Source organism: Chinchilla lanigera, unplaced genomic scaffold, assembly GCF_000276665.1.
Source record: "Chinchilla lanigera isolate Chin_1 unplaced genomic scaffold, ChiLan1.0 scaffold00002, whole genome shotgun sequence".
Classification (NCBI taxonomy): Eukaryota; Metazoa; Chordata; class Mammalia; order Rodentia; family Chinchillidae; genus Chinchilla; species Chinchilla lanigera.
In genome coordinates, this window is record NW_004955403.1 from 18,155,800 (window position 1) to 18,172,371 (window position 16,572).

At 35.9% G+C, this 16,572-nt stretch overlaps 1 protein-coding gene across 3 annotated transcripts in view; it reads left to right on the forward strand.

The window, feature by feature from the left end:
• Ttn (titin) overlaps positions 1–16,572 on the forward strand; it is a 271,046-nt gene that overhangs the window by 98,456 nt on the left and 156,018 nt on the right. The window contains exons 98-119 of one of the 3 annotated variants that reach the window (XM_013512608.1): positions 810–1,097; positions 1,672–1,764; positions 1,875–2,160; positions 2,905–3,088; positions 3,320–3,409; positions 3,509–3,776; positions 3,989–4,249; positions 5,793–6,002; positions 6,212–6,289; positions 6,386–6,412; positions 6,840–6,899; positions 7,196–7,279; positions 9,124–9,198; positions 9,993–10,046; positions 10,948–11,355; positions 11,805–11,864; positions 12,244–12,321; positions 12,486–12,563; positions 13,148–13,234; positions 13,465–13,545; positions 14,457–14,540; positions 14,922–15,005. The exons of the other annotated variants lie outside the window; for them this stretch is intronic. Coding sequence (XP_013368062.1) covers positions 810–1,097; positions 1,672–1,764; positions 1,875–2,160; positions 2,905–3,088; positions 3,320–3,409; positions 3,509–3,776; positions 3,989–4,249; positions 5,793–6,002; positions 6,212–6,289; positions 6,386–6,412; positions 6,840–6,899; positions 7,196–7,279; positions 9,124–9,198; positions 9,993–10,046; positions 10,948–11,355; positions 11,805–11,864; positions 12,244–12,321; positions 12,486–12,563; positions 13,148–13,234; positions 13,465–13,545; positions 14,457–14,540; positions 14,922–15,005 — 3,018 coding nt within the window. The remainder of the gene's footprint in view (positions 1–809; positions 1,098–1,671; positions 1,765–1,874; positions 2,161–2,904; positions 3,089–3,319; positions 3,410–3,508; positions 3,777–3,988; positions 4,250–5,792; positions 6,003–6,211; positions 6,290–6,385; positions 6,413–6,839; positions 6,900–7,195; positions 7,280–9,123; positions 9,199–9,992; positions 10,047–10,947; positions 11,356–11,804; positions 11,865–12,243; positions 12,322–12,485; positions 12,564–13,147; positions 13,235–13,464; positions 13,546–14,456; positions 14,541–14,921; positions 15,006–16,572) is intronic. 3 annotated transcript variants of the gene reach the window in all.

Consider the following 16,572-nt stretch of genomic DNA (forward strand, 5'->3'; position numbering starts at 1 on the left):
GGGTAGATAAATGCTTCGTATAGAATCTTGAGGCTATTTATAGAATTTTTTAAAGATTAGATATCAGAAGTTATAATCTTCACAGTCATGAAGATTGGCCTTATTTTTCTTATACATAACTGTCCAAGTCATTGAATGAAACCATCTCATAGCATTGAGGTACACACAGACTTTTTATTATGTTATTCATGCTTTTATCCTTGGCTTTCAGTCCCAACTGAGCTTCAGCTCTTAATTCCTTTGGGCCAGATTTAAGATGTGAAATGCAACTGAAGCTGTATTTAATAGCTGAAAAAATGAGCATCAGAGAAAAATCACATGTTAAATTTTGGGCTCATGAATTGCTCAGATGTTGGCTTTTATTCCCAGAGGGTAGCAGTACTGCTGCTGTAGGCCAGCAGCAGAATTCCCCAAAGCCCATACTTTTTAGGGCACAGCGCAAAGCAGCAGAGCGTGGGTTTGAGAGAACTGACACTGAGCGGAGTGGTACAGGAGTTGACAGTAAGTTCCAAAGCAGCTAGTGCCATGCTTAATCAGGGCTCCGCTGCAGGGCTGGTTTGTGGGCAGCACAGCATCTGTTCTTTGCTTGCTTTTAAACTTTTATCTTGTTTAAAAATCCAACAAATGTTAGTCATTGCCTCAGAGAGGAACAAACCATTGTGCATAATTCTGCTGCACAGCAGCACCCAGTATTACCTACTGGAGGAAAAGCTGCCTGACTCTTTGCCGGTTTCTTTTGTAGAATTTAACAATGCTTTTGTTCCTTTGTGCTCCTCATGTTCCTCATGAATATACCTGTTCAATTCCAGAGCCTAAGCAGCCTCCTGTGTTTGATCAGCACCTCACTCCTGTAACAGCGAGCGAAGGAGAATTCGTGCAGCTCAGCTGCCATGTGCGGGGATCGGAGCCCATTCGGATCCAGTGGTTGAAGGCTGGCAGGGAAATAAAGCCTTCAGACAGGTGCAGCTTCAGCTTTGCTAGCGGGACAGCTGTGCTGGAACTCAAGGACGTGGTGAAAGCGGATTCAGGAGATTATGTGTGTAAAGCTTCAAATGTGGCTGGAAGTGACACTTCCAAATCAAAAGTGACCATTAAAGGTACGGATACCTCCAAAGTAGGGAGAGGGAGAGCAAGCCAATGACTGTTCATATTTGTGTGCTTATTACAATGTAAATAAGAGCTAGCCTTTTAGAAATGCCACTTATTGATCATTTGTAAGTTGCAGCGTTCTCATTGTAATGAAAGTTATTAAGTAATTTAATGGAAATAATTTCAGTGCAAATTGTTTGAAATCCCTTGTTTGCCACCCTATTTTTTGAACCTCTTTTCTGCATGTACAAGAGAGTATAATTAGTGAACTTCTAGAAGTAATATTATACTAATGCAACAGAAAGTAACTTGGTATCATAGCCTTGGAGGAATTACAACTAAGTCTAAAAATGTAATATTTGATAATAATATTATTGTAGTTCAACCTTCAATAGCTCTCACTAGAATGAGTGTATGAAACTATTTTATCTTCTGTAACCCATTCTCATATATGTAGTGGGTCTGCATACATGATATTTGTGACATGCCAAGCTCCTAAAGCTTATTTTACATAGGGGAAGTTATATTTATTATAACTTTAAGGTAGTTGCAATAACAAAACATGTAAATGGTGTTTTTCAGAAAAACCTGCTGCAGCTCCAGCAGCTAAGAAGACAGCAGTAGATGGAAAACTCTTTTTTGTATCAGAACCTCAGAGTATCAGAGTTGTAGAAAGTAAGTGCTTCATAGAAAAATCACCTTTATCCATCCTGTACCTTTTACTACTGATTCTATTTCTGAAGAACCAATTTTAGAAGATTAACTTTGTTTGCACTATTCTTTAGAAACCACTGCAACATTCATTGCAAAAGTTGGAGGTGATCCCATCCCAAATGTTAAATGGACAAAAGGGAAATGGAGACAACTGAACCAAGGAGGTCGCATTTTTATACACCAAAAAGGCGATGAAGCAAAACTGGAAATTAGAGACACCACAAAAACAGATTCTGGATTATACCGATGTGTTGCATTTAACAAACATGGTGAAATTGAAAGCAATGTCAACCTACAGGTGGACGAAAGGATGAAACAGGAGAAAATTGAAGGTGATCTTAGAGCAATGCTGAAAAAGTAAGTTCAATTTAAAACAACATGTGTAGTAATTAATAATTCACAAAGGGATATCTCAAGAAGTGTAGATCATCAACTCCAATATTCAGTCATTAAAGAATATAGCCATACAGGTCTTTTCACATAGGTAAGCAAATACATAACACTTGGGTGGAAGTCAATGGTTCATTAAGATCTATTTCTGAATTATGATAAGAAAGTTTTAAGAATGATGTACATTTTAAAGCTTTTACATAAAAGGCCTATAGAAAAGCCACTGTGTATGTCTAAGGATGGAATTGTTTCTATATATGATTTATTATACTATGAATGATTTTCTAGATCAATTAGTTTGAACCTTTTTCACAGTTTCAACTAATTTCAGTAGTTTAAGTTCAATATAATTATTGAATCATGTTATTATCACATCTTTTTATGATGAGATATTTCCCCTTTACTAATGTTTTCCATTGCTATTACTATGTTTCTTTATATCATAATTTTTTAGACTGGGTCCTTTCCTAAACTCTTTGATCAGATTTCTATACTTGGTAACAATAGCCTGACTTTAGTCCATTCCATCTCCAAACTCAAACTTTATTGATGTTTTAGTCAGCATGGTAAAATTAATATTTCTTGAATATGGAATATAGACATATCTTTTAAGAGGAGGAAAAACTGAATGACATTCATAGTCTTTAAATGATAGACAATTCAAAATAAATAGAATATAAGTGATTTACATTTATTTTTTATTTCATTTAGGACTCCAGCCTTGAAGAAAGGAACTGGGGAAGAAGAGGAAATTGATATCATGGAACTTCTCAAAAATGTTGATCCTAAAGAATACGAAAAATATGCCCGCATGTATGGAATCACTGACTTCCGGGGTCTCCTTCAAGCATTTGAGCTACTAAAGCAAAGTCAGGAAGAAGAGACACACAGATTGGTAAGATCCTTTTCTTTGAAATGGTCTTTCTATGCAGTTCAGGCTGGTATGATCATCTTACACACTCCACATTTGAAATATCTAGCGTATCCCCTTTGTATTACCAGAATGCTACAGTTATAGGATATCGTTTAATATAACCTAAACATATAAAGAAGAGAGAGTGAATGTAGACATACCTCCTCTAATAAAAATTGTATTTCATACATAATACTTTTTCTTTCTTCTTAGGAAATTGAGGAGATAGAGAAGTCAGAGAAGGATGAAAAGGAATTTGAGGAACTTGTATCATTTATTCAGCAGAGGTTGACACAGACAGAGGTAAAATGAACTGTGGTGATCATAAAGTGCACAAATTATTACTGGGAATTCATTATATAAGAGGGAGTGACTAATGCATTTAATTCTTTATTCTTCTAGCCTGTCACTCTGATCAAGGATATTGAAAATCAGACAGTATTGAAAGATAATGACGCTGTCTTTGAAATTGACATTAAGATTAATTATCCAGAAATCAAGCTCTCATGGTACAAAGGGACGGAAAAACTTGAACCCAGTGATAAATTTGAAATAAGCATTGATGGTGATAAACACACACTAAGAGTTAAAAACTGTCAACTTAAAGATCAGGGCAATTACAGACTGGTCTGCGGGCCCCATATCGCAAGTGCCAAGCTAACTGTCATTGGTGAGTGAGCAAAGAGTTATAAAAATCTTGGGGCTGGGGATTTAGCTCAGCGGCAAAGCGCCTGCCTGGCAAGCGCAAGGTCGTGAGTTCGGTTCCCGGTACCGAAGAAAAACCAAAAACCAAAAAAAAAAAAAAAAATCTTGTGTGATTAAATTGCTGTTGAGTATATCTGTATGTGATATTGAACAAAATGGGTATTGTGTCTCACACAGAGCCTGCTTGGGAACGACATCTTCAGGATGTTACTTTGAAAGAAGGCCAGACATGCACCATGACATGCCAGTTTTCTGTGCCAAATGTAAAATCTGAATGGTTCAGAAATGGCAGAATCCTTAAACCCCAAGGAAGAGTTAAAACAGAGGTGGAGCACAAAGTCCACAAACTGACCATTGCAGATGTTCGGGCGGAAGACCAGGGTCAGTACACCTGCAAACACGAAGACCTTGAAACGTCAGCAGAGCTCAGAATTGAAGGTGGGTGAGACTATGGTTGGAGTCACTGTATGTAGCATAGGACAACAGAAATGTGAAGGACCCCTCAGCACTGGCATTAGACATAAACCAAAGGGTCCATATGTTCTCATTTCTCAGCACACATAGTTATAGCAGTAACTCTCATCTCAAAATTCATACAACCAATAGATAAATATTCAGATATGTGCCAGTTCTTTTGCATACTTCTTTTGCTGCAGAAACAAATTTTAATACAGAATAGGGCATGACTTCCTAATCCCTTTGACATAATGAAATGCATGACATTTTAATGGTTGTTTCTGCTGGAAGTCTAAACTGCATATTTTCATCTCTGTGATTCTAATTCCAAAAAAGACAAAGGTGCCATGGCTGTAAGTCTGGAGGATGCTGATGAGGAATTGACACTTTGTTTATAGGACTGACTTACTTTATCTGTGTGAAAATTTACAAATATATGATGCAGCTGTTTTTCCAAAATATTGATGCCATTTGAGAACCATTCTCCAACTATCTGAATTGCCAACCTTCAGTGAAACCTCAGAACATAAAAGCAAAAATACTCATTTCCTACTTGTTTGATTGTAGACATTTCCAAAGACACCCTCAAATTGTACTTAGAAAAAATTGTAGCAATAATAACAGCACCTATGTGCAGTTCTTGGTGCTCACGCCCAGTTGTGAAAACATTAGCATGTGACAGCTGATTGACATAAGCATTTCAACTATTCTGATTTACTTTACCAAGAATATCGAAGCCCAGTTGTGTTTTAAATTTTGGAAGTGTTAAAACTGTTTTCAGATTAAGGTCTAGTTGAAAGTGCTAATCATGTTTTATGCAGTTGAAGATTTAAATATAATTCTTCAGTGGAAGAAACACACCAGAGACCTATTATTTATAAGTTGCTCACCGTCCTGTTATACATACAATTCCAGATTTAAAATGTTGGAGAAGATCCCTACACTCCTGGCTACTTTCCTATAAAACAGTCTGCTCTCCACAACAAATGGACTGTGTCTCCTCATATGTGCTTAGAAAGTAGGTTTCCCAACTCTAAAAGAATCCTCTGAAACTTAGAAGTACAGATTTTCTATTGAATTCAATATTATCTCACAAGAAAAGCTATAGCTATGAGATAAATAATTCAAGACCCCAAATAGCATATTTTATTTTACTGAAGCAAGAAAAAAAATTTACAGGAGAATAAATTAGTAAGTTTATGAAAGTGTCATTTACTAACAGTTTTGAAATTTCACTTGACTTTGGGTTAAAATCTCCCTTAAGTATTTCCTTCTTATACCTAGTTTAAGAATTCTCAGGGACTTCTTTAGAGCTTCCTATATTGATACATTTAATAATTGGGATAGTTTTTGTTACTGATACAAGAAGAGGATTTTGTTCTTTTGCATTTTAGGGGCTTTTTCTACTATCTTACAATTGAATAAAAAAGTGGAGATTTTACATCTCTGAGGAGAAAACACAGTAAAGGAGATTCCTCTCTAATTTTGAACTTCCTTAACTTTGAACTCCCTTTCATTCAAACAGCTGAACCAATTCAGTTTACAAGGCGCATACAGAACATTGTGGTGAGTGAGCACCAGTCTGCCACCTTCGAGTGTGAAGTGTCCTTTGATGACGCCATTGTAACCTGGTACAAAGGACCCACAGAACTTACTGAGAGCCAGAAATACAACTTCCGGAATGATGGTCGCTGCCATTATATGACCATCCACAATGTGACCCCAGATGACGAAGGTAATTTCATCCACACTTTTCCCAGTGACTATATAATTTAACCCTCTTCCGTTTTATATATTTCTAGCTTTGTATACACTTATAGCCTATGTAAAATAGAGGTTTTCTTTTTTTTGAGAAAAGTCAAGTATAAGCAAATACACATTTAACTAAAGAGTTGTTATTTGCAATGTATCAGAAAGCTAAAGTTTGGTGATTCTTGGCTGTAGGTGTCTACTCAGTAATTGCCCGACTGGAACCAAGAGGTGAAGCCAGAAGCACAGCAGAACTCTACTTAACAACGAAAGGTGAGGAAATACCCAGTTGACATCATACCACAATCTTTAAAACAAATAGCCTGCTAAGACCATCCCAAATGTAAAACATCTTTTTTCCCCCCACAGAAATCAAACTTGAACTGAAGCCTCCTGGTAAGTACTATATTTTTATTTCTCCAAACCTTGCTTACTATAAATTCAGCATAATTCTGTAAATAACAGAAGCCAAACTAACACGTATAAAAGATCTTCACTCTTCAATAAAATGTTATTCCATAAATATACTATTCAATAAAATCATTTTCAGAGAAATAGTAAAATGTGAAACTCTGCCCATTTGGGAAATTAGAGATCATAAGGTGTTATTCAGCTGCTACCTCGGATCACTTCAGAGGAGGTGGCCACAGAATGAAGCACATTTTCATAGGGAATAAACTTGCTTATGTGATTGTACAGAAAAGAATATTCTTGTGTCTGTATGTTTGATTGTTGGAAGCACCAGACAGTCACACACATCCTAGTTATTGAATAAATATGTGCCCTTAATTCCTCTATTCTTACCATTACATGTTCCTTTCAGATATCCCCGACTCCAGAGTTCCAATCCCCACCATGCCTATCAGAGCAGTACCTCCAGATGGTAAGACCCAACCCCTCAGCCCCTTGCCTTGAGCAGCAACCTTCTGTCACCAGAAATGACCCACATACAAGCTGTGGCAGAGCCAGGACACACACACTTCTGTGTGCTAATCTTCACTAAGCAATTAGAAACCAAAGCAGAAGTGTAATTACAATCATAAATATATTTGTTTGTGCTGACAGATGAATTGATAATCCCTTTGAGATACTGAGTGGAATGCATCAGACTTTTCCTTACACTTCACACAAAACTGGAAACTAAAATGTAGTACTGATCATGACATTCATTTTCTTCAGAAATCCCTCCTGCGGTTGTTCCTCCTATCCCTCTTTTGCTGCCATTACCTGAAGAAAAGAAACCACCAGCGAAACGTGTTGAAGGTATCATATGTCATCTACTAAAATGTCAAAAAATAGATTCTACTGTGTTTGACTGGGGAAATAGTGTCTGTCAAAACACATTCGCCCTCTCGTGGCCAGAAGTTGGATTGCCTCATGATAATTAATTATTCTCTCTCAGTAGCACAGTATTAACTAAATGTATGATATTTGTTTAAAACTCTGAAAATCATCAGGAAAACCACATACTGTGCCTAGTACTATTTTATTTTAACAGCACTGTTTTAACATTAATGGAAAATTAAATTTTTTTCATATTTTTCTGGCAATTTTTGTCTAAAAAATGTAACCAATTTCTTATGTAATTTATGGAAATAAACCAAACTAATTTATAGCCAAATGTAAATTATTGGTTTTCCCCTCAGTTATAATGATACCTAAAGAATTTCACTGTCATAAAATAGGAGTTAGAATATCTTTAACATATTTGACTGGAGGTTTTGTTTCATTTTGTTATGGGTTTTATTTTTGTTTTCTTTGTTGTCTCATTTTGTTTTGGTACCTAAGGCATGAGTTCAGAAAAAAAGAGCTCTTAAGGGCACCAGGGAATTGACTATTGCACATATTAAGTACTTGAGAAATTGTGTAATTTGTAATGTAAAGCTGCGCAACTAAGACAACAGATTGCCTGGAGCTTCCCAGAAGCTTCCTGAAGCTTCCTTAAGAATTATTGCCCACATTTCCTCTGCATGCACAGAAAACATTCTTCATGTCAAAGTCAGGTTTTCCAGAACCAAGTCACAGTTTCAAGAATCGGACATGTTATTCCCCCAATACCTACTATACTTGGTATCAAATGTTTAAGCTACTTGTTAGTCACTCTCAAAAGAAATTCAGTTTTTTAAAAATACCAGTGTTAGCCAGGCATGGTGACACTTGCCTGTAATACCACCACTCAGGAGACTGAGACAGGAGGATCACTGTGTGTTTGAGCTCAGCCTGGGCTATATAGTGAATTCAAGGCCAGTCTGAATGACATAACAAGACCCTGACTCACAAAATCAAAAACCTAAAACAAAACAAAACAAGTATTCTAGCATCATGACTAATATAACTGCAATGAAAAAGAGAAATATTTTTATGATTTATATGAACATTCATTAAATATCTTCCATCTATCTGTAATAGCAAGGAGAAACAATAATCAAAACATAAGTTAGATTCAATTTTATTTCTTTTGTCAGAAATAATCATGCCTTAATGAATGATTCGTCATTTCATTGATAGTATCAATATAATGAACTCTTAGGACCACGTATGAAACATGAGAAGTTAAATCATATTTTAAAAACCCAAAAATAGTTATTTGTTCATGAATGTGAGAGACCATAGTCAGGTAAATTTAGGAAGCATGGTCATTGTGGTATAACAGTAGCCACAATAGAAGATTCCTACAACATATATTATGGGTAGCACTTTAATTCTACTGATCAACTTACTATTATTCCTCCTGAAAAATTTGGTGTTCCTGCCTAAGTGAAATAAAAGGGAGAGTATACATCTGTTTGGTTTATAGAATCATGTACATTCATTCCCCATGTTTTGAAATCTTTACCTCTTAGGCATAAAATCAAGGAAGATGTAAGATCATGTTTTGAAAACGTTAAATCAGTGAAGATGAAAGATCATAGTACATATTCTATCTCCCTCCACACTCATTTTTACTTTTTTCATTCTAGTCCAAAATCTTTCTAAAATAAGTACCTTGCAGTAATGTCCAGACTTTCTTGCTATTGTCAACATATGAGAAAATAAAATACTTCCATAAACCTTCTAGTTTCCTGAAAACATTTAGTTACTTACATCAGATGTTTTCCTTTTTTTAGTGACCAAAAAGGCTGTAAAGAAAGACGCCAAAAAAGTTGTTGCAAAGCCCAAGGAAGAGGCACCACCACCTAAAGGTATTGAAATTAATTAGTCCAAAAGCAATGTTAGTGGTTTTTTTCTTACTAAAAATTTTAAACTCTGTATAGTGGTGGTTGAGAAATGTGGAGAGTTTGAAATCACAAGAAAGGTGAAATATTGGACATTTTCTTCATATGGTCTATAAATTTTAATTATTTAAAATCAATTTAGAATCAAACTCCAGCCTTTGTGCATGTTTATTATTCTGGCACAGCATGTGTGTAAGTTACTTTTTTCTTGCTGTGGCAAAATATTAACACACAAAGTTAAAGGGGGAAAGGTTTATTTAACTCACAATTTGTAGAGGTTTCAGTCCATGGTCAGCTGGTTCCAAGACAGGGTGGCATGGCAGACAGGCATTGCAGAGGAGAAAGAGTTCATGGTGGGCATAAGGTAGCAAAGCAACAGGGGATGACCACAGCTCTTTCTATCCCTTATATCTTAACCAGGCTACTTAGGGCAGGTAGCACTCACACCCTTAATCCTAGTGCCCTCCAGCCTAGCACTGCAACATGAGTCTATCTCAAAATCACAAACACTAGATCCAGCCACCTCTGAGAAAGCCCCACATATGGCTGCATGAGGGTTGGGCGGGGGGGCGGGGCGGCATCTAGACACAAGGTGTAACAGCATAGCATTTTCAATGAGCTAGATTAGGAAATTATGGAGGTGTTGTGATGATCCCTACAAAGGGTAGTGTGTTAGTAGTAGTCATGCGTAACACAAGTAACTAACAGTAATGTACAGGATTATACATAATCTAAAAATAAACATGCATTTTATATTTTAGAAGTGCCAGAGGTTAAAAAGGCCCCGCCACCCACTACCTTAATTCCAGCAAAAGGTAAATTGTAAAAAGTATTAAATATTTTATTCTGTTTATTCTTGAAATTTGCATTTCTACTATTATTTTTAAATATTAGGCTTTCAGTTTACTTGTAAATTTGTAGGATCTCCTCTGTCTTATAAAAATTAGCAGTAGAAGTAACAGGTATTTTATGTTGCTTCCGTTTTAACTGTAGATTTTACAGAGATTAAAGATCATATAAATACTGTTCGCCTTAAAGATCTTTTAAAATCTGTTATATAAACACAGTTAAAGTGGTTTGGTTATATACTGTCTTTATTAAGCCAACTAATGAGTCATATCTATTAGTTAGACGTGGAGGTTAACCAGGCATAGTGGTGCACACCTGTAGTCCCAACACTATGGGAGGCCATGGCAAAAAGATGTAAGTTCAGGCCTCACCTGGGCAATGTAGTGGCACCCTCTCTCAAAATAAGAAAGTGGAAAGCTCATTGAGAAGGCTCTGGATTCAATCCTCAACACCTCAAAAAGAAAAAAAATATGTTCCAAAAAATTGTATTGCAAAAATGATTGGAACTTTAAATATTTACCTCAGAAATATTAACCATAAAGTCTATAAAGTTATCAAATATTAAATGTTCCATGGGAAATAACTAGGAGTTCTACAAACTGGAGTTCCCACAGAACAGCATAAAGTGTGTCCATTTGATACCAGTTTTTATTCCTAAAATCATAAGGACAGTGCATCTTGAAACTCTTTGATATGTTTCACAGTCAATAAAAACTTAAATAGAACCTACAAAATGAAAAATATAGCAAATTACCAGTACTGAGATCTGAGATACTTGATATTGTTTGACTACATAGATTTCAGTTAGTAAAGCAGTTGGGTGTGATTAATATGTTAATATTATTTATTGTTATCTATTTATTTTAGCTCCTGAAATCATTGATGTATCTTCTAAGGCTGAAGAAGTCAAAATAACAACCATAACCCGAAAGAAAGAGGTTCAGAAAGAAAAAGAATCTGTGTACGAGAAAAAGCAAGCAGTCTACGAGGAAAGGAAAGTTTATATAGAATCTATGGTGGAAGAGCCCTATGACGAACTAGAAGTGGAGTCTTACACAGAGCCTTTCGAAGAGCCCTATTATGAAGAACCAGATGAAGACTATGAAGAAGTCAAGGTCGAAGCTAAAAGGGAAGTCCACGAGGAGTGGGAGGAAGACTTTGAAGAGGGACAGGAATACTATGAAAGGGAAGAGGGCTATGATGAAGGGGAGGAAGAGTGGGAAGAGGCTTACCAAGAAAGAGAAATAATTAAAGTTCAAAAGGAGGTTCGTGAAGGTAGGTATAAACTGGGTGGCATTTTCCCCTCTTCTCCTCATTTTTGCTCAGCTCAGTATATTTTCAGTTCTGTTAGCCAAATTTGCAATGGATATGAATGAAATGAAATGACAGCTTAGGTTTTCAAGGTCAGAGGTCTTTTAAAACTTAATCTGTAAAAAATCATTTTCTTTACAGTTACCATCATGCTTTTACATTATAGGCTGATCATTCAGACTGAATTCCAAGTGCTGTTTTCTAAGGCAGAGTTCAAACTTTCACAGTCTTCTTGCATCTCTACTCAGTCTTGCTTTGAAATTCAGAAGTAGGAGTCACTTTAGCAACATAGTACACATTACAGTTCTTCACACAATTGTATATTACTGTTAGTTTGTGTCATTTGCCATGGATACAGTATATTACTTCTTACTGATTTAAGCATCCCTACTTGTCCTGTGTTTTTATTAAAGAATTACCAGAAAGAAAGGTTCCAGCAAAAGTGCCTGAAAAGAAAGCACCACCTCCAAAAGGTATGTAATTGGAATTATTGAACTAGACTGGAGCATCATTGTGATCATGGCTTGTTTGGGAAAGATGTATGAGCCACCAGTTCAATCCAATAGGCACAACTTCTTCTCTAAGCTTCATTCTCTCCATTAAATTTTTTTCTTAACAATCTCTAATTCATTTAATAAGACAATTAAAAAGATAATCAAAATGTTATGGTAAATTTGAAATAAATAGAACCGAGATAGTATAAGGCCAGAAACTTGTGCTTAAAATTCACTTAGAGTGCCAAATCTGTCTCTCTCTAAGAAAATTATACATATGTATGTGTGTGTAGCAAGTAAGGGAGGGAATTTTAATAGAAATTCTAAAAGTACTGCAATTTTTTTAAAATGCTTGCAGTTGTAAAGAAGCCAGTAGTTGAAAAAGTTGAAAAGACCACTCGAAGAATGGAGGAAGAAAAAGTGCAAGTCACCAAAGGTATTATTGTTTAAAACATTTCTAGTGCCATGTACACAGGGAATCTGCTTATGGATATATTCTCACATTAGTTATTTTTTGCAATCATCTAAACTAAGACATTTTTAAATTTTGTGCAAAGCTATATCCTTCACAATACAAATATATTTGTACATATTTTAAAGTACCCGAAGTTTCAAAGAAGATTGTTCCACAAAAACCTTCCCGGACTCCAGTACAGGAAGAAATTATTGAAGTGAAAGGTATACATCTTTGTCTTTCAGCTTCAAGTTCTAAACATTTCTATTTATGCATATTAGTATGTGTACATGTATCACTAAAAAATTCACAAATCAACAAAATAGCACATTTTTATGTAATACACATTTTATGTTGAGTTGTACTTATGTATAATTTAATTACATAATAATAGTCTTTCTTTTTGTTTTCACTTTTGCTTAAAAATTGCATTTTTTATTGAAGGAAGGTTTTGTGTCTAATAAATAGTCTTCTAACTTTATTATGCAATCTATTGCATTGCATAGAATATTCCCTATGCCCTCATTTGTACAAATACTCCCTAGTGGATTTGGAAAAACAATGCATTGTGTGTGAAGAAGTTGTGTCTATTTGATTCTCACTTAATAATAGTTCATAAGGGTTGCATGGGCTGTTTGTCCATACCGATCAAAATGTAATTGTTTGCCTTGTCAATACCGAATTTTTCTAAGGTTATTGTACTAACCTGATCTGTGTCCATAGACTTAAGTATAGCGTACTACTGTGTATTTCATCTGATGTGATATCCTAGAAAAAAGTCTATTAATGTGAAATGCTCTCTTTAAAGTACCAGCTGTGCATACAAAGAAGATGGTTATTTCAGAAGAAAAGATGTTCTTTGCTTCTCACACTGAGGAGGAGGTGTCAGTTACAGGTATAAGACAAATTTGAATTTGGGAACTCAGTAGAAGAGTTTTTGATGGATTTTTCTTCTTCTTCTTTTGTAATCTGTGATCATGTACACTTCTGTCTCCTTGTAATTCTCCGTCATCTTTCTCACTTCACGTTTGTCTCTGTTTTAATTTTTGTTTTGGTATTCTCTGTAAGTTATAATTGCCACCACGGCATGGAATATCAATAATTGAAATGTACATTTTTTTAAAGTCCCTGAGGTACAAAAGAAAACTGTTACTGAAGAGAAAATTCATGTTGCTGTTTCCAAAAAGATTGAGCCACCACCTAAAGGTATTAGTAGCACAAAGTTTAAAATATTTATTCAAATTTGATAGAAATTTCACAGTAAGCACCTGACTGTACTAATATTAAGTAGCATATTCAGTCACGCAGTCAGTAGACCTCCAGCCTCTAGGTATCAAGGACATGGGGATAGGAGGACCATGAGGAAGGCACAGGAGGAAAGAATGAGCTCACAGTACAGTGCCCAGCTATTCAGATATACAGTGTCCTGGAGCCAGCTTACACCTGCTGCTCAGAGACTATGTGAAATTCTCAGGAACACTGCCAGTCAGTGGTTTAATACCACCATTATTAAAAAATTAAGTTATGTAAATCATATCAAAAATGTGTTGCTATATATTCAAAACTCACTACTTCCTACTTTACTTCATTCTGTTATTAACATTGTTTTGGGATTTGTTTATGCCTACTGTCTGTGTGATAGAAATGCTATATAGTGGTGTCCTATTGCACAACTGTTCCCCCAACTCCAAGACAGTGAAATCATACTGGTAGCCAGGGTGATGGTATTTACCACCATGGAAATCAGAAAATATGGCAACTGCCTTAGTCCAAGAACCCAAGACCATAAAAAATACTTAACATAATCTAATGCAACTGTTCTCATACAATTGCCTCACAAAGTAAAGTTGCTGAAAATGTACCCTCAAAACTGTGGATGTTCAGAAGCAGGCTCTGGCTTCTCTGAGCAGGGTGATCCCACCTGTTCCCGAGAAAATTCAGGCTCCTGCAGTTAAAGGTGATGATAGTCAGATTTTCTCAGTAACCATTCTCCGTTTATGCTTTTCTTGCATTCAGTTAATATAAAAGAGGAATGTCTACTCTTTAATTCTGTCTTGCAAGAATGTATATTTGGTCAAAATGCACAATTTCTTAAAAACTGTGCATTTCTTTTAAAGTCCCTGAGCCACCTAAGAAACCAGTTCCAGAAGAAGTGGTCCTTGTTCCCATTCCTAAAACGGTGGAGCCTCCACCAGCCAAAGGTAGAGTAACGCTTTTGAAAAAATAACTCAGCACCTGTCTTTTTGCATCTTTTTTATGAGATCTATGTGTTAACAAAATACATCTATAAACCATCTGTAGTACAATTATGTATGTTGATCTTATTAATTTGTGATGTGTTCTATGCATATTAGTAACAGTTTTAGACATCAGATCATGCTAACAGGGTCTTTGTCTGCTTCATGTAATATGTGTAATGTCTCCACGGTTTTGGTATCTTTAGCATTTCTTCCTATCACAAGTAGAGCATATTAAATCACTTTTTAATTCTTTTATGGAACGTTTATACTTTAATGTAATCTTAAATATCTCAGAAGGAGACTAGCATATTCAACACTGTTTCTACAATGGTATCTTTAAAGTTCCTGAGGTTCCCAAGAAGCCTGTACCAGAGGAGAAAAAGCCAGTTCCTGTACCAAAGAAAGAACCCGCCGCTCCCCCAAAAGGTACACAATGGATAACAAGGAGACCCTTTGCCCCAGAGGCCCGTTCTGTGCTTTGGACTGTCTTCACTCGTATTCTGCGGCCTTTCAATTTGTCTGTTTTCTGTTTCTTGAGTTTTGGATGTTTGTCAGCTTGGGGGCTGTTTTCTGACATACATTATTTATGAGCCTGAATATTCCTAAGGCACCATCAAAAAGTGTTATTCAAAGAAGTGACTGTGTCAAACTGCCACCTTAAAATTTTAATATCTTCCCGCTCTTAGAAGAAATATGTGTGAAACTTGTCTTCTATAGACAAGATTCCAGAAAAAATAATTATCTTTGACCCTTTCTTATATGAGGCTTTTTCATAAGAGAAACACTTTAATGAGTCATGAAGAGGTGGAGGCCAGCAGTGACAACCAGCAAGTGTCTGGTAGAAGTGGATGTCAGCTACATAAAGGCAAACACAATATGCTAGTAACTGCGGCTCTGTTTAGAAGTCAGTGATGGCCAATTCTTCAATGGTGAAGAATAGATTCGTGACATTTATCTTCACCATGTTTCTTGAGACATTCATTTAGTTTCATTATTTCCATAAATGTTACAATTATCTAATTAGCTAGTCAGGGTACCTTTCATATAGTGATACTGTACATTTTATATATGGAGCCTGGAATTCACATGTGCTGCTGTAGTATATCACTAATACTTTGTGTGTGTTTGGCTTCATTTTTTGCATTTTGATGGTTTTTTTGGGGGGGTGATAAAAGATCCTACTTTATCAAGGCAATGAAGCAAGTGCAAGGTCGTGAGTTTGATTCCCGGTACCGGAAACCCGCCCCTCCCCAACAAAAAAAAAGGCAATGAAAGTACAGCTACACACATCTGGTCAGTCACTGAGAGTTCAGGAAGAATTCAGCAACATCCAATTTAGGAGAAATCAGACTTATTGAAATGTTACATTTTGAATAGTTTCCTCTCTTGCTGGACCTCCTAATGCTTCTGGTTTTTTTCCTGAACTAAATCTGCCTCTCTCTTTCTAAAAGTTGGTTCTTTCAGAATTCCAGAACTTTTTTAAACTAATGATTAAAAAATGATTTTTTAAATTACCTAACTCTCATATACAAAAACCACATTGGTAAAACCAATTCTAGTATCAAAATTGCTTGATTACTCTTGAAGGGAACACAGAGATCTCTCTCCTCCGTTGAAACAAATTTACATAGCAACGTGCATACATGTGTAAATGTTGCTTGTACATACAACATGGAATATACATATATAAATGCCTGCCTATAAAACCATGTTTCTCCAAAAATTAAGCCTAGCCAGAAAATAATCAGCCTTGAAAACTAGAGGTCAAAAATGCCAGCCTCAATCAGCCTATCCTTGCCTTACCTGCCTTATAGAATAGCCACCAAGCAAGAAAACATTGATGGCAGTAAGAAAAGGATAGGTAGAATGGGGCTGGCATTTTTGACTTCTCATTTTCAAGGCTAATTATTTTCCAGTTAGGTCTTATTTTAGAGAAACAAGAAATTGTATCAAGACACTACAAATGCAAGTGTAGAGGTGCAGGGCCTCATAA